The following is a 24,498-nucleotide window of genomic DNA, read 5'->3' as shown; positions in this document are numbered from 1 at the left end:
ATACACACTAGGTGACTGCTGTTCTGTGATAATGCACGAACTCAATATGGAAGCAACTACAGGTGAAAATAAGAGATGCAGAGTTGAAGAAAAGCGCAAGCGAATTTTCGAAGCACTCCGTACAGCTATTGCCGTATGTCGCAGACGCTTTCGATGCAATGCGATAACGATGTCAAAAACGCATACGTCTCAATGGACGACTTACTAAATCGACTAGGAAGAGAGTGACTTAACGCCTGACCCAATTTATTCTATAGCTGTCGTTAGTGTGCTATTGGCTCTTCGACCCCTTACTAGTTACCAATCTACCTCTCACAGGAAAAATTAGTTGATAACCGTTGTTGCGTTTTCTAGAATAAACTGGTGCTAAGGACAGTGCAGCACCGTCAATGGAGTACATTAATAAGATCCTTCGTTAACAGGGTTCTAATAACGAACGGCAAGTGCTTCGTTTCAGTTAGAACTAGATAGGCGACCTCAAATGAAATCAGCAATCGTTTCGTAAACGTTTTTATGCAGCTTTGGATGAGCTATGAACGGGCTGTATAGTATGCTAAATGTGGGTAGTGGAATAGAACTGAACGTGTGCTACGTTTAATGTAATTTCAACGTAGTCTGGTCGTAACGCAGTAATGGCTTGTGAATATACCTTGTGCAACAACGGTTAAAGGATGAATAACGAAGGTGAGAGAGTTTCAGGACACAAGTCGTAATCTTAGCTGCCGTGGTCCTACGGCATGAACACGAGGCTACACCTGTAACCTTTTGTTGCTTTTCAAACTAACCCAAATTTGTTTTAAGAAAAACAAATGAACGGGTGGTAACGAGGTGGTGTGGAGAATAGAAGGGATGGGTAAAAAAAGTGTTAGCCCAGGAAGCCACTTAAGAAAAACAAGCTATGTCAATTGTGTTTTCCCGACAATGCTTCTATGTATTGTGTCCTTATGTAGAGACTAGATTATCCTTGATATGACGGTACACTAACCAAGATTTTCTGATCTTTCTCCTTGTATCGTACTAGCGTCCATTGTCGTGCTTGAAAAAATCGATTACATATTTAGCTACATTTCAGCATTGTCAGAGTATTATCTAAATGTTGAAATATATGTACTAGACCAAAAAATATAAATAGCGAAGCGAAGGCGTGATAAAACCTAGCGCTATGATTAGTTACTCGCAAAGTTTCCATTATCATCGGTAATTATTTACGTATGTTTTCTTTTTAGACAAATTCAAGAGTTGCCATGAACGACATGTAATAAGTATACAATTGATATTAAGCAGCAGTGTGCAACATTTGAATGTCTGATCAGGAAGAGGGAGCCAGATCTTGTGAAAATGTCAAAGCAAGAAGGAACTGAGCTCAGTACGAAAGAGCCATACGTAAAGACTGTAATAGAGCCAAAAAATAGAATACATAATGTATAAGGAGACGATTGCTACTCTTAACTGAGAGAATGCTCTTGTAATTACAAGACTAGAAAAGATAATCTCTGTTAATTATAAGAGCGTAATAATATGATGAGAGAAGTTAAGCGACCTATAGGCAGATAGAGGGTAAACAAATGTTATTTGATGTTGTTTACGTTGCTATATCAAACACGAAAATGAGTGAGACCTTGACAGAAATTCAACTTAGCACTGTTAGTTGATCATTGGCATAACAAATCAAAAGATCCCACTACGAATATCTGTGGCAGCAGTTAAACAGAAACTTATTCAGCGAATGTTACCGGAATGATACGCGTCATCACTAATGAGCTTTGTATTTACACTGACAATATACATAAATTGGTGTAGTAAGACAGAGTGGCAACAACAAAAAAATATTCGGGTTTAGAGGTTCGGGGACGACGCAAAAGAACGAGATGATGTCCATATTATGTTTTATTATTGCTTAGGGTAAATAATTAAATAAATTAGGTGTATTAATACAATTACATATAAATAAATGTATTACGTGCTTTAAGCTCAACTGTGTTGTGCTTACACCAAACCTAGCGTCTATATACATTGCCCGATATGAAGTTTATTTTCGTTAGGTGTACGTACATTTCGAATGAGAAATGTAACGGCTACTGCTGTTACATTATGAGACAAGTTAGTGTGTTACAGGATGCCTGCATTAGTGAATGTCGTAAGATATTTTAGTAGATACATAGCAGGAATATAAAAAAAACAGATCCATCTAAAATAATGACTATTGATTTTTTGCGCGATTCTCGTATTAACTTCTACAAATGCCTGATGCTGGCTCCGGCATAGCCCACTGGAAAAGCAGTGTTTCGAAGGGGGTTTCTGTTTTCAAGGGTTCTGGTAGTTTTATTGGATGTTGACCGCCGCAGTACGGTAATGTTTTTAATGATTTTAGCGAGTGAGCTTAACAATATGGCGTTCAACGCGAGTGCTGTGTATGAAATATAAGCCGTTCGGGGTAAAATAGGGAATAGATCATTTGCCGTAGCAAACATGCATTTATCCGCTACTATCCACGTTTACCCCGGCTAAAGTCGTACTGTGTTAAGAGTAGGCTATATAATGGGTTTATTTGGGATCGGTACTAATAGTAGAAAGCTCGATTTAAGAAAAATGAAGCTTGCGTCTAGATAAGAGAAAGTGATTCTAGGTAAAAATTTGTACAAAGAGCAGATGTTACCTGATTTTCTTACTTTTATATCTAAAGGACGTCCATAGGTTTAGAGAACAACTATTAGCTTATACTAGCTGGTTAGTTTAGGATTGGCTGCTCTGGGCATGTTCTCCAATGGGCACATATTGGAAGCCTAGATTGGAACGCGTTGGCTTGCCATTTATGATGAGGGTGCACAAAGTTCTGTTTGCAAATTCGTAAAGAAAACATCGAAAACGAGCCTGTGAGCAGTTTAGGTCCCGATTTGACATAGCGATCTACTTACCAATTGTAATGGCTGATTGTCACCAGTTTTTATATAACAACCACTTTACTAACCAACGAAAGAAACACTTTCCTTTGCTAAAGGTAAAAGTTAAGGTGGGGTCACAATACTTTATCATTGGCTACCTCAATATGTATATATATATTTGAACAACAAAGAGGTATAATATTGACAGAACATTATCTGAAGATAAAAAAAAAATGGAAAGATAAATCGAAAAGGATCGTTATCAGATTATGCATAAAATTTTCATAATTTCTATTCTCGAAACGTAGAAGTATGTAAGAGTCACTAAGCTATAGAAACGCGATTTATTAAGGTCGCCGCCTGACACACATTTGCTGGTTACATTATTGATCCTGGCTTCGATTTTGCGTCATTTTAAACTCAGGCGATAGGTTCCATTGTCAAGATACACAAATGTACGACGAAATTAGCAATTATATTGATTTAACACACATCAACGGCAGAAGGCAATTGGCCAAGATTCCTATACCATGTAACAATAACCTTCACTATGACCGGGTTTCTCTAGACCCTGAAAAATTTGAAAGAGAGTAAGAGATCTTTTCGTTCTACTACACTTATGTAGTAGATGCCTTTTGGTTAAGCTTCAGTGCTGGAGGAGTCGCGCACCCTCGTGGTTGGAAGCGATACTTAAACGGGGTAGTACAGACATTGAAGTCAGCAGATAAGGGAAACTAAGTTCGTTGCCCTGCAAATGGATGCGTGATAAAATATAATTAAAATCTTCCTTAAATGTCGTTTCGTAAGGCTAAGAAGGCGACGATAAAATAGCAAATCATAGTCAGTCATGATTAAAAACGCCCTAAATAATAATAACCAGTCATAGATTTTAAACGATGTAGTATAATTAATATTTCAAATTCGAAAAATGGAAGGTTAGATGTCAGCCTGCTGTGAGAGCATTCATCATTCGTGTTGTTTCAAATAGCGTAATAATGCTGTAAAAATGCTTGTGCAGGTTTTTTCTGTTAAGGACCAAGGTTTGAAAGGTGCAAAGGCGCCGAAGATGTTCGCCAGTGAAAGGAGCGGCCTAAGAAATGTTGACGTTTACTACATACTGATTTTAAAGAAATAGTGTCCGAAGTTATACGTTTTCATACAATGCCTTATTTCAGTGGTCTTGATTAAAATCAGATTTAACAAACTATAGTTTCGGCCCGTCACCATCACAGGGGGAGGCCAGTTGAAGGTCGTCGGGAAATTGGTCGAAACGTGTGCTGTCATCGACGTAAAGGCGGACGACGTAACTCTGAAAAGGTTTTCCTAGGAATCACTTTGTTTTGACTAATAAACAGAGTGCTGATCGGTTTGTCCTTATCCAGCCACTGCTAAGAAGAGTCACATAGTGTCCCTTGAACCGTCAGTATAAGTCAACGTACTCAGGGCGGCGGTCCAAATGGACTGTGCTTCCATAGACTCATCATGAGCCCATTTATAGCACTGCGTAATGACCACAAGTTTGAAAGGTTGGTGTAAGTCCTGGTAACCAATTTTATCTACGAAAATCTACCTGAAGGCCGGCACCAGGTTAGACTTCGTCCAGAAATGCACCCCGCTCTCTGAACCGGAAACCGATACACCTGGTAAACAGGTAGGCCCAGGACTTCATACGGGGGAAACCTGCGTAGGCCTGACCGAAGTCGTTTGCTAGAATTGTTGCTTGACGCATTTGGACATTTATTGAAAAAGCCAAAAAGGCCTCTCGAAACAAATCTCGACGGGCAAGTAGCCCCCTTTGCATGAACATCGATAAATAGCACCTACCCAGCAGGCCACCATTGTGAAGGAGTTACAGCAGATGCTAGACGACAATGACGTAATCGACTTTTTTTTTGGTCCCTACGCTTCACCTGTCGTTTTTGTAAAAAAAGAATGGCTTGATTTGATTTTGTGCAAGCTTCTGGAGGTTGAACGCAACGATAAAGATCGGCTTCCTTCTGTTGCAAATCCACGCCTTCGACTTGTTGGAAAGAGCCTGAATTTTTTTCTACGAGTGCTTACTGACAGATTTGCATGGAACCAGGATCAGGAGAAGACAGCGTTTTGCACCCCGTACGGCTTGTATCAATTCAAGCAAATGCCTTTTCTGCTGGCTAACGCCCTTGAGATATTTCAGCGGCTAATGAAAGGGAAACAGCAAATGGCCTTGATTTAGTTGGATTATATTATAGCGTTTGTCAAAGAAATCAAGCTAGATTACCCTTCTAGTTTTCAGCTCTGCGATTTAAAATGCATCCTGCGTCGAAATGCTTGTTCGCTGTGCAAGAAGTGTTCATCGGGTCTCTGCATTAGGCATCTAATTTGACCCAGAGAAGGAAGCCGTTGTAGACGCCCTCAAGCCCTCTCCGGCTGTCCGTCAGCTACGGAGCTATTTAGGGCTAACATCACACTATCGTCGGTTTGTGAGAGGTTTTGCAGGAACTGCCAGGCCGCTGCACTGTTTGTTAAAAATAGACTGTCCTTTCTAGTTTTAAACATGGCCCTCGCAGGCATACCAACTTAGCAACACTTCCGAGTGGATTTGCAACCAAAAGTATAGAGTGATGCAGGCGGCGCCAGACTGGGCGCCTCTCGCCCAGGAACGAAATTGAGGAATGCGTGATGGCGTGCGCTCGCGAGCGATTCTCAGCCCAGAAAGCGACATGGGATTTGTCAGAGATGGAATGTTTGGCTGTCATTTCGTTCGTACAGGCAGTGGTTTACGGTGACCACCAATAGTAGTTTGTTCAAATACTGCAAAGCAAGAGGGATCTTTGTTTAAATAATGCTGGAGTACGACTGTGACGTCAGACTCCAGAGTGGCATGACGAAATACAATACCGACGCCCTATCACGTCTACATTGGGACACATGAAAAGCCCGCGTTGGATTTCGGTGATGAATACATTTCAAAAAGGCGATAAGTTTGCTTTGTTATTTAAAAACTGTTACGTGGCCGCAGTGGCTCCGATAGGTTCTCCCACGATCGGCCAAGATAGTGACGTCGCGTTTTACCACCAAAATCATCTGGACTTGACAAAAACCATCCAGCGATTGGTGTACTATTACGTATCAAAGCATGGCGTATGGTTAAGTGTCCGAAGTACGTTTGCAGCTGAAAAGTCCTCGAAAACACAAAGCCGGGCCTTGAGCCTCGGCTGCCCCAGACGCGTGTGAATCTGCCGACATGGCTTTTCGTCAAGGTGGTTCTCAATTTTTGTGGGACCGCTGCTCGTTCCACGACGCGCTCCATTATTCGTTCTGGTCAATAGAGACTATTGTACTCGTTTCGTTCACCTCTTCCCAGATTGTGTGTTGACATTTCTGGTAGCTGGGTAGACTGGGTAGCTACAGGATCATAGACGTTGTCATTGCAAACAACGCGAGGTACTTCCGGGGTCGTCCCTTTCAGCAGTATTTGGCGCGCTTAACATGTGCGATGAAGACTACTGTTGCCTATCCGCAAGCGAACGGTCTGGTGGAGTGGATGATTCGCACAGTTAACGAAGCGTTTTAAAGATCATCTTTACGGTGAATACTACCATGAGCAAGGCCTTAAATGTAACTCATTTAGAATTGCTTAAGGCTCAAAGCGGTATTGATAGGTGGTAAGCCCACAGAGTCGGTGTCAGTCCAACCGTCCAGTTTCTCGCGTCGGGCTTCCCCAGGTGAGATGGATTCCCAAAACAACACTCCTTTTGCGTCGGTTCTTTTGGCATATGGAGCTGTTGCTCCTAGGCCTCCGCTGACACCATTTCAGCTCATTCCTAAAGATGCTGTTGAAGTTCGAACCTGGATAAAGTCGAGAAGCGAATTACCGGTCGCACTGGTTATGGTAGCAGCGTGGCACCGCTAACCTACAAGTTATCAGAAAATAATGGGCGCTGTTTGAAAGTATTTCCAATGGTAGAGTAAAACGAACGTAAAGAATATGTATTGTTGCAGTAGATGTATTTTTGATTCTGGACCACTGTACATAATACCCACTGGCAGGCCAGTTAATCGCCAGTTGCTACTAGTCGAGCCTCGACATTGCATCATATATATTTACGTTGCCTTTGATTGATCATATTGCACTGCAGCGGCGACAAGACTCATGTCGTCGGTCTACGTTTCGAAGAAGCGAACCCATCTATGTATATACATATATGAATATATTTATACGAGTGGAGTCTAAACAAAGATTCCTCTGCCTTTCTGCCAGAAGCGCCGCTTATGACAACGTCTTAACTACATTCCGTCCGCGAACCGTATTTAGGCACGTGCGTGGTATTCCTTACTTTTTACTAACATATTTTTCATCAGTTTTGCTATCCAGGAAGCTTACCATTCTATCATTTACTACGACCCACTTAACTAGCAAATGCATTTCAGGACTATTATTCGGGGATGTGATGTTGTACGCAATTCATTATTAAACTGGAATTCGTAAGAACATTTCTGTTTTAGACAATGCAGTAACAATATATAAACGATCTAGCTAAACTGTAAAACCGATTTGGAATGTTCTTAGGACCGACGGACAACAGGACCGGTAATCCTGTCTTACGCTGCGCTCTATCATATTTTGATCCCCAAATATCTGTCATTCACTAAGGATACATATGTAGTATATAATGTATTGTTTCATTTAGTAGGATTCAGCTGTATTTTCTCCTTTAGGTTCATATTCAAGACTAACAATTGATATCACTCCAGATAAAATTAACAGCAGAATGATTATTATATAGGCGTTGAATAAACAGAATATGGAAACGATCTCTGTACATTGATGGCTAAAAAAGCTTTATTTTTTTTTTTTGGCTGGGTCTCCAACTTCAAACCACTGAGCAAAAAATAGCTAAGCGACGACTGCGTGGAATACGCTAGATGAATTGCAGGAATGAGTGAAGGAGCAATTCCGCTGCAGATATTTTTGCCACCTGTGGTTTATTGTGAGTATGGATTGAGTGAGATGTCGGCGAGGAACATCGAAGACAAGGGTCTTCATTTTAGAGCTGTACATGGGATGACAAGTTTTAGCAGTGGTCACTGATTCATGTGTGATCATTTAGAATGTAACTGAAAGTATGATACAAACGAAAGACAATAAAAATTATTCGTCGAACGTGATAAACCTAGATTAACTGTAACTTCAACATCCGTACACTCCGACCCCCGGGGAAACACAAATCAAATTAGATAAAGTGCATACCACTTTTATTTGTTCTTTTTTTTTTTTATATATATATATATTTGTGTAAAAAGCCTGCTTTCCTCTTGGAGGGCAAGACGATTATGTTTTTGGCCGAGTATGCACATACAACCAAATATATACTTTAAACTGTGACAGTGTTTCAACTGCCTGCAAATATCTTAATATGCTAAATTGGTCGAGAAATTAGTTATGGAATTATGAGCACATAGCCTGCTATACAGTATTGAACAAGCTTAAAAAAGCAGTCCAGTAAAACGTTTTCGGTTGAACGAAACTACGGTTAGCTGTTTCGAGTCTCATCAAACGAAACAAATACAACACACACAGTGGCGGAAAAAAGTTTTTAAAGTTCTAAAAAGTCATGCAATAAGTCCAAATGTCGCTCAAGCGATCGTTTTATAAAATGTTTATAAAAAAAAAAAACTAAAGCTATTGAGACAATGGAAGCTCTCTCCGGGAAAGGGAGACAAACATAATACTTACCGCATACATAGATATACAAAGAGCATTTTGCAATTATACGATTCGAAGCATTTAGGTAGATCTACCTATACATACATTAAATCCGGCGAAAATCATACTTGGGAATCAGTGATACTGGAATCGTCTTTGTCTTCCGTGATCATTACACCAGAATTCGCGTTTTCATGAACGACTTGTACCGAGCTAAGTAGCTCATCAACGTGGGTAATATCGACAACTTCAGTAATGGGGGTGCTCCGATCTTCTTGCTCTGCCAGGGGACGTGAACAGCAGTTAATGCAAAAGTAGCATAAAAGTGATCTGTAATGAACAATTAAGATCAATATTTATTTCAGAGATAACTCTGGCGGGATCTGTAATGTTTTATGGTAACGCCTTAAAGAACAACGACAGATAAACAGCTACGCTAAAGTTAGCCTCAAATTTTGACGTTTAAATAATCTTGCTGGAAATATTCTGCTCGAACAAATTGTTTTCTTTAGTACGCCCTGCAATTTCGGATAATAAATATAATCAAAATACTTCTGTGAAACGTTGTCCTCCTCAGCAATTATCAACATTCAAATACAACACTTGATGACTTTTGTCTTCTGCGCCTGATTATACTATCGTTAGCATATAGAGCCACAGCAGTTTAACATGCTTGTGTAAAGCTTAATGGAGAAGATCTCTCCATAAGAATCTGCCTAGAAGGCAAGTTAGTTTTTAAGGGGCACGTGATACTTCTTATTTTAATTTTAATGTAACAGTGTAGTTTTTTTTTACCTTCCGTCACCTTCTTGGCGGCGACAGAACTCTGCGTAGCAGACTAGGCCCGTACAGGAGAATAGAAATGAAATGATTATAAGACCTCCAAATGTGTGGAACCACGGAATGAAGATAACCTGACCAGAAAAATCACCATATCACAGCAAAAAATAAAGCTATTTTTAATGTAAACAAACTACCAGAAAACTCAGTTCCTGTTAGTCATTGGATTTAAGTTATATAATTGTAAATTTGATGCTGCCAAGGTTTGTTCTAATTAAACTTCACAAAGACGGTGATTTAATGAATTACATTATTCGTATATTGCAGTATACTGTTGATTCGTATGCAATTTAATTGCAAATGAATCATTTAACTTATGTTATGCGAAAAACAGAACAGAGAATAGAGGCATCAACCTTTACATTGCTCTAGCATTTCTCTTGCTAATGTTCCACAGGCATCCGTCTACAAAGTCGTAGACAGGGTGATATTTTCAGACATATTAGATAGAGTTACCTATCAGATCTGCATGATACGAATTTAGCGCTTTTACGGTAATTTCTAAACGTTTTTTCACGCGGGCGTTATCTATTAAATCTTTCTTGCGTTTTGGCCAAAATTAGGTGTTTTGAGTCTCTGAAAGGACACCACGTACCATATCTGCAAGTCTATATTAGACTGGATCTGTCATCTCGAGATTTTCATGTTAGCATGTGTCACAATAGCCTAGAAGGTTAGGTGTTTAAGGGATAGTTTCGTTGAAACGGGTCATTATTATTAACTTAGTTAAGCGGGTAACCTTGTGCTCTAATGTTATTAGTTATATTAAAGTCGTAAACGGTAAAGGAATTTTGTCTTCGTTTATTAGCGCCACGGATATCTGTGTTCTTTACACTGCTGGCCTGCAGGGTACGACACGTCACACGCAAGCCACCAATATGGCGCTTGCCTGCAATAGAGCAGGACACATGACGGGAAAAATGAGATTGTTCGTAGGACGCGGTATAAAAGACTCACTTGCTTCGCCGTCCGGTTGCGATAGTTTTGAAGGGCGGACGAGACTCTGGCCAGTGATATCTCAAAGGTAAATGAATGGTTTGTAAGGTTACGGCTGGACAAAATTGCAGACACTGCTTAGCGGTAAGGTTCAAAGGACGCATAAAGATCAGCCCTCCGCACAAGGAGACAGCCCGTCTGGAAATACGGGAAATCTGACCGAGGTTATCCTCATAATCTGGTGGCACTACGTGCTCTCTCTGCCCGTAGCACAATCGAATGCAGCTCTGGGCTGATTCGGCGTGAGCCTTGGGAGAGGAACTGAGAGTATGTAAGTAGTGATCTCGGTGGATTTAGGTCCAACCGACAGAGGTTCACATAAGATACATATTATACTCTGATGGTGCTGGTCTTAAATAAGCTTACGACTTCAATTCTTTCAAAAAAGGCGCAAACGTTAGAAGGAGCTTCTGTCCGTATAAAAACAGTTCTATACCAGTGGCGGTTAGTGGCGCTTTATGCAGTCAATATTTGCTTAAGTTTTAGCTATGGAAACATGAATTTTCAGGGCGACTATGCATACGCAGACTATGGCATATTAAATAGTACAGTTTACAGTTGCAACTGCTCTAATTGTGCCGTTTTATACTGTAAATTTCTGTAAAGTGTATAATTGTCAATGTTCGTGAGGGTACTTGATAAAAAATATATTTCATCCGAAAATATCAGCTTGTAATTAATACGCCTCTAACCTTGCACTATTGTACTCGCTTGAGTTGTTATCCTACGACCCTTACTAAGTAGTTTGGACGTCTCTGTGCCCGAAGATGCGTCGACTTTCTAACTATAACTAGACATAGATAAGTTGAAAAGTCATATTTGCTTTGTGTTCAAAAGCAAAATAATATACATAGAGCTAAAAAGCTATTGCTGAAAAATACAGAATAACTCATGCTTGAGTAAATGATAAGCGTTATGTATGATTAGAGTGTCCTGTTGTGTATGTATAAACGTACATTGAACGTATGCATCAGACACCTCACTGTAGATATTTAGGGATAGAAAAAAGAACAAATTACAAACACATTCGTAAACACTTTCCAACGTATCTATCCCTTGCTTTAGCAATATCGCATATGGCTATTTAGAACAAAACTTCATATTAATCTAAACGTATCCTTCTGCTTATCTATTTTCTGCACATCAGCCTAAGTGTGTTGCTGTTTATAATAAGACCAGCCTCAGCTTTCTATTAAATTAATATTAATTTATTAAATTTGAAAAGCAAACGTTCTCATTAAAGCTGGGTTTTAATTGATATTAAGGATTGGTAGAAGGACGATATGTGAATGAAAATACCGACTATTAAAGCGTTCCAAGTGCCGTCGATAATAGAATAGTTAGCTTAGCTAAGATAGGGTCAATCATTCTTGAGCAGTCTGCGAGTGCGGGGGATGTCAGCCTGTAACAGGACTAGATAGATTAGGTTGTAAATACCGGCATTTCTAACCGGCATCTTCTTTTCAGGGTAAACGGTCGATCAATAGCACGGTATTGTATAACTCATAAATCGCTATAATTTCACTCACCATGGTAAATTTCAGTAACCCCATTGATACACTGATAGATTGTTGGACACCGTTGATGCAACCTCGTTCGCCATCATCTACTAATTCCTGTAGAAATTGATTTGCCGCCAGGTCAGCAATCCAGAGATTTGCAAAAGCAGAAAAGGCCTGGATTAAGAGTGCAACAATAGGATAGCCTTTTAAATGTGCTATTCTCCAACAGTAGTGCACTGGAGAGGGCAGAGTGGAGTAAACATTCGGATCAAATGAGACAAAATTACATAAGATGAAACATGACTATGAGACAAAGTAAAAACATGACACGTATACGTATGTTTAGTAAATTAGTTATTCTTTGATCAGCAATTTTTGATCTCTAACGTACCAAATTTTGCCAGACATATGCCTGCTATGAGCATCACAAAGGAAGGGTTCGTCTCGTGAGCGACAAAGTTTGTTTCATATTCAGACGATGGTAAACGTGGCGCCGAACCTTCATCGTCGATGGGCGTTTTGTCATTGACAAAATACATAATTGTTTCACTGGTAAACTCTTCTTTTTCTATTGAAGTCGAGCTGGCTGTCGGCAGTTGAATTCCAAGGGAACGTCTAAAGTTCGCTATATCGTTTCCGAATAGTCTGAAAGGTCATGTAGTTAATTTGAAGTTACGAAAAAATATACGTATGTCTTTCGATATGGGCTGCAATAACACTAGTAAACTATGTCAATACATCAATTAACAAGTATTCTCGAGTATACGCACCTGATTAGCATGGGGTCAAAGGGGCTCCCGATGACAAACATCGAGACGACGCATAGCGTAATGCAGGAAATTAAGAAAAGGAGACCCGTACGTTCGAGTCTGATGCTTCGTTGTAGCCATGGATAGGCCAGTGTGCCAAATATACCTACAAATCCCGTACCAGCAGACACAAGGCCCACAACAGCTTCGAAGATACCTTGCTTATAGATATAACCTAAGATCCAACAGCATTGTCGCAATCAAGTTCTAAATGTATAAAAATGTATCTAGAAACATATATCGGCTAGTGAGTTTTCATATCAAAACTGAGAAACATATTCTTGCGCGTCTAAAACGTCACAGTCGTCTTATATGAGTATGGTTAGAAACAAAAACCTTAAACGTCAATTAAACTAACTAGTCCAAGTGGTCAAGACACCTACTAACCTAGACAAGTGGTTTTTACAGAAAAATTCCTAATAGCTGCGCAAGATTTACTCGGAAATGTCATATGTCAGGTATGACCCCCACGTCATACTTTCACGTCACTTTAAGCTGCGGTATTTGAAATACCTTGATGATCGTTTACGATCTCCCTATATCATTGTAAGTTGGAATGGGTAACTTACACTAATAGGCAAAATAATCATCGCGGAACAGACGTCGAAGTTGGGCACCTTGAGTGAAGTCATCGTTCTTCATAACCTGCTCATAGACCTTTTACCCTGTTTCCTGTTGGACATGACATGGAAATAGCACAACTCGTAAAGATTTGCGTGTGTGTATTAGAACGCCTCCTTTATAGGGACATGGTAATAGCTTTAAACGGCTTTGACACTACACGCAGAGCCATAATATCACTTTCAGATATTCCCTATCTGCGTGTGTTTTTTTCATTCTTGTTATAAGAACTCGACTACGTGTTTACTTGAAAAACAGACGTTGTACGGCTAAGCAATTAAGCCCCGATTTCCGATCTTGCCAAAGAAGTACAGTGTAAATCAAGCAACGATTCTATTTCATCAAGACTTTGGACCTGTTTAAAACGATACGCATATTTGGCACAACTACTTACGAGTAAATAGGTTCCTCACATGACTGACGGCTATGCATCGTATGAATACTCAATGAGCGGTTGAGAAGCTTGTAGTTACACTGACCTAAAAAACTGCGATGCGTCGTGCAACGTCCGCTTTAACCTGGCTCCCTCAAAATATGTTAACGAAAATCAGGACGGAAACTTTGTGACCCATAGCGTAATTTACGAAATATAAAGTTCGGTAGTATTCTAAGATAACTTTTCCGAATTATGCTAATTTCCGATTTGTAGAGCTTTACAGCTTTACCATTTTTTCAGAGTCATAACTTCTGTTAGCGCAATGTGTACACGCCATGCTATTGTGGCGCGATTTTCATCCTGCGAAACGTTTTCGGTTGAGATTTTGCCATAAGGACTTGTCGTAGTTATATATGTTTCTCTTCGTAGAATTAAAAAATGATTGTAATTACGATTGTGAATTATGGGTATGTCTTAAAAAAAAAAAACAGATACATCAAAGCCTTTTATTTCATAAGTTTCAAAATAAGATAACTGAGACGCTGGGCCTATAAACCCACGCTGACATTCGTCTACTCAAAAGTATCCCTATTACAAGAGTATAAAGTTGTTCCTTCTTGGACGTAGCACGGTTATATGTTGCTTTAATATAGCTAATTCTTGAAAAATAATACCTGTTCTCCGCATAATGTAGCAGTAGGATATCGACGGTTTTAAATTAGGGAGCGGGGACGCGAGCGTCGATTTACTATAATTCATAGTTCGCACAATATCGCTTCAAATGTTTGGCCAAATTTAAATTTGATTGAAATGCAATTTTGTTTTTTTAGGCAGACACGGACCCTCGTTGTAAACAAAGATCCAACAAGTATTTTAAAGATGGCACTGCAGTCAGTACTTACCTAATAAACTGACGAAATTTCGTATACTGTTGTCAACATCAGTGCAGACATGATTCTTACCTACGGTAATACTGTCGAACATGAGCACGGTCATAAACGTGAGGGTCAGTCCCAATCCTGCAAAGCAGACAGGGTGTTGCAGAAATCGAATCCATCCTCCCAAATAATCACGCATCTTATAGGGGAGGAGGCTATGAGGAAGGGCCGCATGTCCTCATCTAGGCCATGGTAAGATCTATTAGTGCTGACCCGAGATTTTATTTTATGTATGTTATTACATTCACCCTAATAGGATACTGGTTATATAAATAGTTGTACAATACTATACGAATTCGATGCAAAATGCGACGTAAACTTTTATGGGCCATTTCGCTCCCCCGGTAACGGATTAAACCATAGCACTACATTTACATTCGAGCACGCTGTTCATTCCCTTGACAAATATCGACACACGTCTGCGAAGGTACCTACGAAAATACGTAGTAGGAAAACGGCAATGAAGCGAATCAGTAGAGAACGCACAGCAAAAAAAAAGAAGGAGATTGATTATTCTTCAAATTTCACAAAAGCACCCAGGTGCTGGCCTTGTAACTAACAAAAGATCTTACTGAATAATAAAGTGTTCCTTTCAGACGATCAAAAATAGTGTCTACACATAATATATGTAAAGAAGGTAATCAAAGTTGATAAGACACTGAAGTATGTATTCAAGTAAATGGACGTTTATAGGCAATGAAGCGAACTAGGAGAGATCGCCAAAGCAGTTGCTGCTAAAATTCGGGCTCATTTGAGTGATAGTTTGAATAAGTAGTTTCTTATATTCATCACGTTCTCCTGATAACTATTAGAGCAATCGCTTATTTTTACAGACTCCTTGCTAACGATATTTAAGTGCGAAGATCGGCACGTTGATGTATAAGTCAAGCAAAAGACAGTATTCGAGGTAAACACTGACGACGTTTCAGCCGGCAAGAAATACGGTGCCCAACGCGCCATGATCGGGCCTACAAAAAGTGGTGCCAGAAGTTTCGAAACCATGTCTATCCGACGCACCATTGCGTTCATTACTACTCGGGGCCAACATTAGACAGAATATAGTTGACATAAGGTAAACATGAACTGCGGGTGCTGATAACATTGAAAGTACTGTTCTCACATCCAACTATGTATGTGTAGGTACTGAAGATGTCACGTACCAGCGAGCTTCTCGCGGCTACCATGTGCTGGTTTTTCTCCACGCGGACGATATTGGCTAGCGATCGAAGACGGCTAAGTACGGCCATCGCTACGACAAGGCCTTGGCCAGCGACGTCAACCCACAGTTTAATTCTTACGTTGGGTCTCAAACATCATTACCATACAAAGAAATATTGCGCACAAAAACACAGTTGCATTCTGAAAACCCAGCGACATTTTTGCCGCTAAGGATAAACAAGATGCAGACTAAAGGGTTATATTTGCATTCTATTAACTGAATATCGAAACCTGCCCAATGGTAAGAGTATTGCTTTAGTATAACCAATGTATTATCTTATTGGCCCCAACATAGTTTTGAATTAATAGTTTTCATATTACCTCAGCAACAAATTCGAAATTATCTTTTCTATATATCTCGTTCAATATTTCAAATAAATGTTCAGCAATGAATGGATTTGTCTAATACCGTGTAAAGTGAATCCCGTTGTCCCTAGACGATGACGTCCGCTGGGTTTTTTGCAGCCAATTGTATTGTGCAAAGTGTTTTCCTCCATATTCATCGGTTTAAATTGCAAGAAGTCGGATCGAACTGTTGCCCTTCGATGAGTTTGAATTATCAAAGATATTCATAAAAAAAACTCAGATTAATCAGATATTTCACAAAAATAATTGCTTTAGGCGGGGATGCTAGGTAGAAGTGAAATTTAAGTCGGCACTTTTTGGGCGAACTTTTGCGATATTTTTATCCATTTCATCAAGAGATAAATACCTATAAGCAAACTGGATAACAGACTAATAAACCTTACCTTTTGTAAAAAACTAATACTAGTCCGATCACGAGCTTGCATTGTAAGTACAAATGGTGAACACAGAAGTTCGCAGCTTGAACTTTTTGTATACTTAAATTTTGTTTAAAGTCGTTTGTGCAGACCTATTAAAAGAATGCTTCGCAGCACTTAGTTACCAGGATCTGTGTACGACAGGTTCTTCTAAACGTGAGCACAAAACATGGCGCCTCATAATTTTTTTTAAAGATTTAAATATAAATTAAATACAAATATAAGAGAATATAGGAAAATAGAAGTTTACAACTTGGGCGGATCTTGTGCCGTGCCGCGTGAAGTTTTAAAACAAAGGTCAACGCTCTTTTCTTTATATGCAATTCACTATACGTTACCGTTATACCTTTACAGTAATTTATCAATGGCATTTTTCGTTAATTCCGACAATATACAATCCTATGTTGGAAGAAATTTTTTTGTTGGTATAAAGAGGTTTTCTTTTACATTTTTCTTCACTTGTTATTTACCTCTGATGTACCGATCGCAAGTGCTCTTCCTGCTCTATCAGCGCGCCGCAACGGTATTGTAATATGGGTGCCGTTCAGGACGGCATGGCAAAAACGGAACCCGTTCAACGGATGTTCTACATAGAAGAACGTGCTTTTTTGACACTTACTATAATATGCTAGGCCGACCGTCCGAGACTGATAACGACCATTTAAAAGTACCATTTTAAGTCAACTACATTTACACAGCAACATAAAGCTTGGGTGCCTCATAAACTCTCTGAATCCAACATGCATTATGATTTAGCATTACGTCAAAACACTTCGGTCGATATCGAGCGTCACGCCGCCACACTGACCGACTTGTTGCACGGAATTATCATCAATAATTAGAAGTGGTGTCTATACGGTAACCCGAACCAGAGACTGAAATGAATGACTCCAGGGAGAATCCAAAGCCTAATCAGTTTCTTTTTAAAAAAGCTGTTCTTTGCGTTTGGTCGGATCGCGAGGGTCTGATCTGTTGGGGATTGCCCCCTACAAACCACACAGTTGATGAGCACGTTCCTATGGACCAGTACCATGAAGTCAACAAAGCTACTTAAAATAAAAGACTTAACAAACGACGTCAACTCATCCTATTCCAAGGCAATGTGAGGCCGCACACGGCAAACATCGATAAAGCTGCCCTCCTGGATTTTAATGCACTCCCCGAAATCTCCGGACTTTGTGCCTATGTATTTTCGCCTTTCCCGTTCACTGACCTCGGAGAATATATAACACAATAGCATACTATTTTTGTAGGAATAAAAATGCGGTGTTTTCTATTTAATAAAAAACGGGAATATAATAATGCTTCATGTTTTCCATATGAAAATTAAAGTAAACATGTTTAAAGCTAAAGAAAACTTTTTTGGCGATCTCATGAAGTATTTCGGAAAAAAATTGCAACACATGTAACCTAAAAGTTAGCTAAAGACATCACAAACGTAGATAAGGGCAAAATTTGCCAAAATCAGTCGGAGGGTAAAATTTGAGCTCACTAGTATGTCTTTACACACTGAACCCCATAAATTGTTTATGCATATTTTGCTACGTAAAAAATTATTGATGAGATATAAAAAAAACAAAAGCTGATTCTTGTTTGGCAATGCGAACCGAGTTACCAAAAAGGAATGAAAGCTTACACACAAACACCGTGCACACCGATCTTTAAAACGATAAGAACTGAAAAAATAACAGGGGAGAAAGGCCATTAGATAACAGCTTGAAACCTTGAGGAAAGCCAACTTACTAGTTTTATTCGCTGCGCCTCGAAAGCGCGAAATAGTAGAAATGTAGAAATAGTAGAGATGAAAAACTACACAGTGGTTATGATATAAACATGGCGTAGCTCAATATAGCTTACATTCGATGTTATGACGGCATTCTTAGTCTCAGTTTATGGTATGTACTCACCGCGATTCAGCATTTCCACCATTGTCTATTTGAATGATGATATTTTTCGCAAACACAAAAAAAATAATGCGATTATTTAAATGACACGTTATTTTATGTACCTGTTTAATAGAGAATGCATCGCAGTTGACAAAAACATATTGCACCCATTTACACTTTGCTCAGCCCTGTCGATATATCCTATCAGCGTATAACGGCCTTACGTAATGTACCTCTACAGACAGCTCTTGTTTCTCCTTTATTAACCCTGTTACTTCAACATGCGTTTTTCTCTTTTTCCGTAACGCCACTACGTCTTCCATACATCGAGTTAACAACATTATTTTCTTACAGCACGTATGATCCTTGTGATTTTATATATCTTACAATCTGCGTCCTGTCGTTTTTCCTTGTCGTCTAATTATAGACTTATCAATTTGTCAATGCAGTCGGTATATCAGGTTGAAAATAACGAGCAAACCTTTCAAACGAGCTGTTTTGTCAACCCATCAGCCGATCGGTGCTCCGAAAAGAATTATGACCATGGACGAGCTAAAGTCGTATACGGCTGCAAGCCGCAACGAGTCTGGATGTAGTTTGATCACATTTTTACCGGAATCCCCGGGTGCCACTGAATCAGTCATGCGTCTTCTGTGAATGCTCAACAATTAACACTCTCAGGTTGTACGCGTTGTATTAGCCACTACTATTTTTTTTTTCGAAAAGTAGACTGGTAGATACACCGTTCTCCCGACTATGATACTACCATGCTGCTATGCTAGAATTACGGCCGCTAAGTAGGCTTCTTATACTAACAAAATTGGCGACAAAAACATAATTGTTTTTTTGGAAGGATAACGTTGTGCAAAGCACCAAGCAACGGTATTGCGTTTGTTTAGATTACGCCTGCTGTGTTATGAGTCAGAAATTTGTTCAACGTCAGTATCTACTACTATTGATCGAACAGTTACCGTCTACTCTCGATAGTTAGTATTTAAGTTTTACACATTTGCTTAATAATAAACATAAAATGAAAAAAGAAATGACGTTCGGTTAACGTGAAGTGAAGAAATGGTGGACTTTTTGAAAGTCTTGAGGGAAGGCATTAGTTTCATCAGAGAGTTATGTCAGCCCTTTTTTAATTTTTTTTCAAAACCTTTGTCTGTTCACTGTTTATTTACAACAACAAAAGCCCTGTTGCTTTTCTAAGAGTCCATCGTAATTTTGTTATGTGGTTAGTAAAATTTGATCAAAACGAAGTTTTGTTCTCCACAGTAATGTTAATCTACAGGTGGCGAAGGCCGCTGATGTCGTCCTGCGAAAGTTTGAGTTAGAGGTTTTTCATTCATCGTCTTTTACGAACTTAGCGACAACGAACTATTGAGTTTCCTGATCACTGGTAAATGATAGTACATTGAATTAATGGTACATTTGACAACAAAAAGATCTTAAGAATTAACTCGAGGAGATTCAGCACTTCTAGGAAATGGGACAAAGTCGTAGAGACAATCAATAGCAATAAATGGCTTTGCCGCCATAACGAGAATAACGCCACATTTTCTGTTTAGTCATAAATAGATACTTCTTTCAGATTTACCCAATAAACTTTACTTAAAGATGAATAGTATAAGAGTTTTAAAAAGCCTGAGATGTACGAGGAGAAACAGCGTTTTATTATTAATACAAAGGCTTCCTTGTTAGTGTAAGGGGGTAAAAAGCCGCCAGAGAGTAATCCCATCCAGTACGTGGTTAAAATTATGAGATCTAAAAAGGCACTATAGCAGCAAAATAAGCCAAAATGATCATTTGGCTTTGTTATTTAACTAACTGCAAGGTCTCTCGGGACTTTCCATTTTAGATGCTTTACGGTGTCTTGTGTTGTATACTAGGGCTCTAGTCTGCCTGGGCTTCAAAAATAACTACTTACTGTATGTACATCTTCAGCTAACAAGTCATTTCTGCTCAAGTGCACAACAAAAAACAGCATTTTTTCCCGACCAACGTATTATCTGTAGTTCAGTCCAGGCAATATTTTTCGGTGTAATAAAGAGACGGCTTCTAAAGTTGCTAAGATTAATAAACGTTTGAAAAATAAAACTGAAAGAAAAGCCACTATTGAAAGTCAAAGAAATGAAAACAATTGCTGAAAGTAAAATAGATTATTAGAGGATCATCTACTTCAATCTGTTATTTTAGAATCAAGTTGCGAATGAAGATTTAACTTTCATAGAAAACTGTCTTAATCGTATGTACTTTACAGTGTATACAACGGAATTATTGACACCTGTACTTAAAGTATAACAAATACTAAACAACAATAATACTAGTCAAGCTTTGCTTTCATTCAAGGAAAGGGTATCTTAACTTATTCAAATAAATTGATCATATCACAAAAAGATAATTGGGAAATTTTGATATTATTATATAATATCTATCTATATATTATAATTACTGAATCGTTTGGCGATCACTATTAAAAAAGTTGTTAAATAATTCTAAAATATAGTTATTTCAAAAAGGCCGCTTAAAAACAGTCGCACAATGATTTGATCTTATTAGTACTTCCTCATAGCCCACGCATATATAGTTGCCTCAGTGAGGTCCATACAGGGTTAGTCTGCCCTTAGAGATCTTTCAATATGTTAGGTCCGGAATTCTCAATGACTGATTCAGTTTACTATAACCAAATTTTTATAACACTGCCGATGATAAAGTGAAATCCTGTTGGAGTACTTAACCTCTTCGTCTAAACTGACTCGAGTTCTTCTCCATTGACAAAATCTAGTACCAGTGTCAGCTTGTAGGTGTTTTTGTAGAAGAACAAACGCTCCTCAAAAATCTCGCTAAGTTCGCCTAGAATGCATGCTTATTACTACACATTAAATTTAAATCACTGGCACTGGAGACATTTTAAATTTGATCTGTTATTAATGAGATAAGGGAACTAGAGGCCTTTACGACACCGCTACGTATTTCTTCTAGGGGTTATATCAATGGCCTTGTGTTCTTTTCATAACAGCGAGATAGAGAAACGATGAAGAGAGCAGAAGCCGGAAGCAGTCTGGCGAAGCTAAATGCAATAAACGTGCAGGAAAGTACAATGGAAGAAAACCGGACTAAACTGTGAACGTGGACCTAATTTCGAAAAAAATTCTGTTTTAAGAAATATTGAAATAATTCAGACATACTCATATGCACTCTATAATGCATGTACAGTATTTAAGCCAGCGTCCGCTGCTGGTTTCAACGTTTAAGTCACCGCGTTGACTAAGCGTTTAGGGAGCCGCAAAGTACTTGTCAAAAGCGTAATTAAACGATTGCGAGAAATGACTAAAATCAAAGTAACTTATACATTAAAAACAACGAAGAAGAAGCGAAAAAAAGATCTGAACGATAAAGGTGACAAGTGCCCCAATCAGGTATAGATAGCATAAGAGTTGCAGTTTAGGTATGCTGATGCAAAACCGTCAGAAGGAATGGTAGTTTCCCGAGCAAAAGAGAACAAAATATACAAGATGATGAAGGAACATAGAAGCTAGATGTGGTAGTATGAGTCGTTCGATTTGTAGAGTCGGTGTATTTATCTAGCCAATGAACGTTTTTATAGAACTAATAACCAGCTTTAGACAAAATAAAAAAGGGTGCGGTACATAAGCGAACAAATGTTCTATTACGAAGCCAGAGATATGTTTAAGGTAAAAACGGAAGTGCGGAAACAGACGCATCGTTTTTTAATAGCGCTTTAACTAGAATTGTTTCTATTATTTAGGAAAGCATTATTTCCAACAAACGAACGTTGTGTAGCCTTATTTGAGTTTGACTTTTTCGGCATGCTACACCTGATCATATCAATTTCTTTTTCCAAATCATTTCATAATTCAAAATAGTTTATTTGTTTCAATTACATGGTGATCCTAGTTAGCTACAGTAAATTAAATTTCTCTAAGAGCACCAAGTTAATTCAACCGTTTGCTAATAAAATTTTCGGATGCCTTTTGCAGTACGATTCAATTTGTTTTAAGCTCTACGTTACCCGTGCTCTAGCCGAAGAACATAAAATAAGAACAATTTGTATGCGATTTCCATCTTCGATATTGCAGAAAAGGTAGTAGGATGATGACGAGCCAAAAAAAAGTAAGCGATAAGGATGCTTTTTATTTTTATTTATGTGCTTATAGTATTCTACCAGAAGTGCTTAAATAGCCAGCGCCATTACTGAGCGTAGTATACGCTTCGTTCCATGCTCAAATCAGTATATAATCCATTTGTATCGGAAGAAGATTAGTTTATATAAACTAATCTTCTTCCGATACTAAATAGACTAAAAACAAGACTATGGGCTAAATTTACTTAGCAAGAATTTTGTGTTTTCCATTAATGGGAGTTAATAGAATGCCATATATAGGCTAACGCACCGCGACGCTATAGGATGTGTTAGTTGGTAACTGTCTTTGCTTTAGATAGAGTTTGACACGGTTAGCCTGGGACTCGACAAACCCATTTTCCCTCAGTAGTAAGCATAAGGCATTCAATCTGTAGCCATAAAAAACAATATTGCCATGTTTATAATACGGTGCTTTTTGAAAAGGTACGTGTAAGGGTAAATCCTGAAGTGTGATGCGTGTTGAATGGATTTGCTTCTATTTCAGAGGTTTACTATTCCATTATATCGTGTTATAACACAGGAAGGAAAAATCGGTGCAATGAAAAGTAAACAATATAACAGATATTTTCAAGTTATCGTCATTAAAAAAACTTCTCAGGGTTTTTATTTTCGCATTGTTCACTGGCAATAATAATAATAACGGAACTATGAATACAATAACAAGTAGTGATATTTGTTGTGTTCACTCTATAAATAGAATAAAGTTGAGTTGAAATTGAAAAAGCGCTTGAGCTTTAAGTTCTTCATTGTTTTTAAAAAACTTTTTTAAAATTTTTCTATTTTTACTACATGATAGTAATATCGGCACAATTTTGAGTCGAAAAAGCGATAAATATTGAACAAGGCAACTGCGACTAATATTTAGCTTTTGCATAATTATAAAACCTATTTTCATTGTTAAACGTTTCTCCTAGATATTAAGGGAACAAAAAGAAAGTAGTTTCTAACGTGCAGTTCGTAAAGCTCTGTTATGGTAACGGAGCAGCTCATGCAAGTACAGTTACCTGTACATACAATGGAGAGCCCTTATAGGGCCCAATATTATACGTGACCCAAAATAATGTCGCTTATTGCTACATAAAAGTATGAATTGCAGTCCAAACATAAATATTTTTAGGTTTTGTTTTCATAAATGTTCATACATCTGTTTATGCCTCTATGCAGATAAACTTCCCTATATCTATTTTTAATATTCAGATAGTTTAATTACAAAAACTTGACAAAAAGCTCTTTCACGACTACCTGTTCTCCTTGTCCTGTTTCCTGCCTTGCGAGTGTTTCTCGAGGCTTTGGTTTCTTCGAAGCCTTCTTGCGTCACCACTAGGTCCATCATCCTCTATGTCCCCGAAATTAACCTTTGCGTAGCGGATCATCGTCAAGCTCCCAGAGTGTACTTCGTACTACTGCGCAATTTTAGGACATTGATTCCCCGAAGGAAGTTCTTGCTTGGGTGTCATGTCGGCGCACACTTGAAGAAACAGATTTACTTTGACACACGTATGCAGAACAAAGACACAGGTTACATGCAGTATGCAACGTCAGGTCACTCTTAGTTATCGTTGTAGCTCTCAGAAATTTAGGGGATGGCTTTGAAAGCTGCAGCGCCTCTTTTGGTTAAGGCTGCAGAGAAACTTGCGAAAGGGTGCAAGGTCGCTGGCAGCTAAGCGGGTGGGGGAGGTTCCTAAGAGATTCCTAAAGGCTCTCGAAATATGGCTCGAAGAATGGGGCGTGCTTGCAGCTATAATGGCGTTACACATCTGATCCCATGTATCAGGCGCTTCTTGTTTATGTACG

The 24,498-nt window shown here is 38.8% G+C and overlaps 1 protein-coding gene across 13 annotated transcripts; it reads right to left on the bottom strand.

Annotated features, from left to right (window-relative positions):
* Positions 1 to 3,212: 3,212 nt before the first annotated feature.
* On the bottom strand, positions 3,213 to 24,494 carry LOC111266880 (uncharacterized). Of its 13 annotated transcripts, none has more exons than XM_086971108.1 (12): positions 23,947 to 24,468; positions 16,281 to 16,411; positions 15,814 to 16,038; positions 15,029 to 15,084; positions 14,678 to 14,734; positions 13,288 to 13,390; positions 12,680 to 12,893; positions 12,301 to 12,554; positions 11,937 to 12,083; positions 9,367 to 9,485; positions 8,700 to 8,901; positions 3,213 to 3,630 (listed from the first exon to the last, which is right to left on the bottom strand). In XM_086971108.1, exons 9-12 carry the CDS (start codon positions 11,958 to 11,960, stop codon positions 3,529 to 3,531), a joined length of 447 nt encoding a protein of 148 aa, XP_086827234.1. In that variant the 5' UTR covers positions 11,961 to 12,083; positions 12,301 to 12,554; positions 12,680 to 12,893; positions 13,288 to 13,390; positions 14,678 to 14,734; positions 15,029 to 15,084; positions 15,814 to 16,038; positions 16,281 to 16,411; positions 23,947 to 24,468; the 3' UTR covers positions 3,213 to 3,528. The 13 variants fall into 13 exon arrangements, 12 of the variants coding, with proteins under 12 accessions (XP_086827234.1, XP_086827235.1, XP_086827239.1 ...); XM_086971109.1 differs by lacking the exon at positions 15,029 to 15,084 and adding an exon at positions 13,734 to 13,857; XM_086971113.1 differs by lacking the exon at positions 15,029 to 15,084 and adding an exon at positions 13,734 to 13,857 and having other exon boundaries at positions 12,680 to 12,824.
* Positions 24,495 to 24,498: the final 4 nt, after the last annotated feature.

This window comes from Varroa jacobsoni, unplaced genomic scaffold, assembly GCF_002532875.2.
Source record: "Varroa jacobsoni isolate VJ856 unplaced genomic scaffold, vjacob_1.0 scaffold_1124, whole genome shotgun sequence".
In the NCBI taxonomy this organism is placed as follows: domain Eukaryota; kingdom Metazoa; phylum Arthropoda; class Arachnida; order Mesostigmata; family Varroidae; genus Varroa; species Varroa jacobsoni.
Note: the sequence above shows the minus strand (reverse complement) of the source record. Positions and strands in the feature narration are given on the sequence as shown.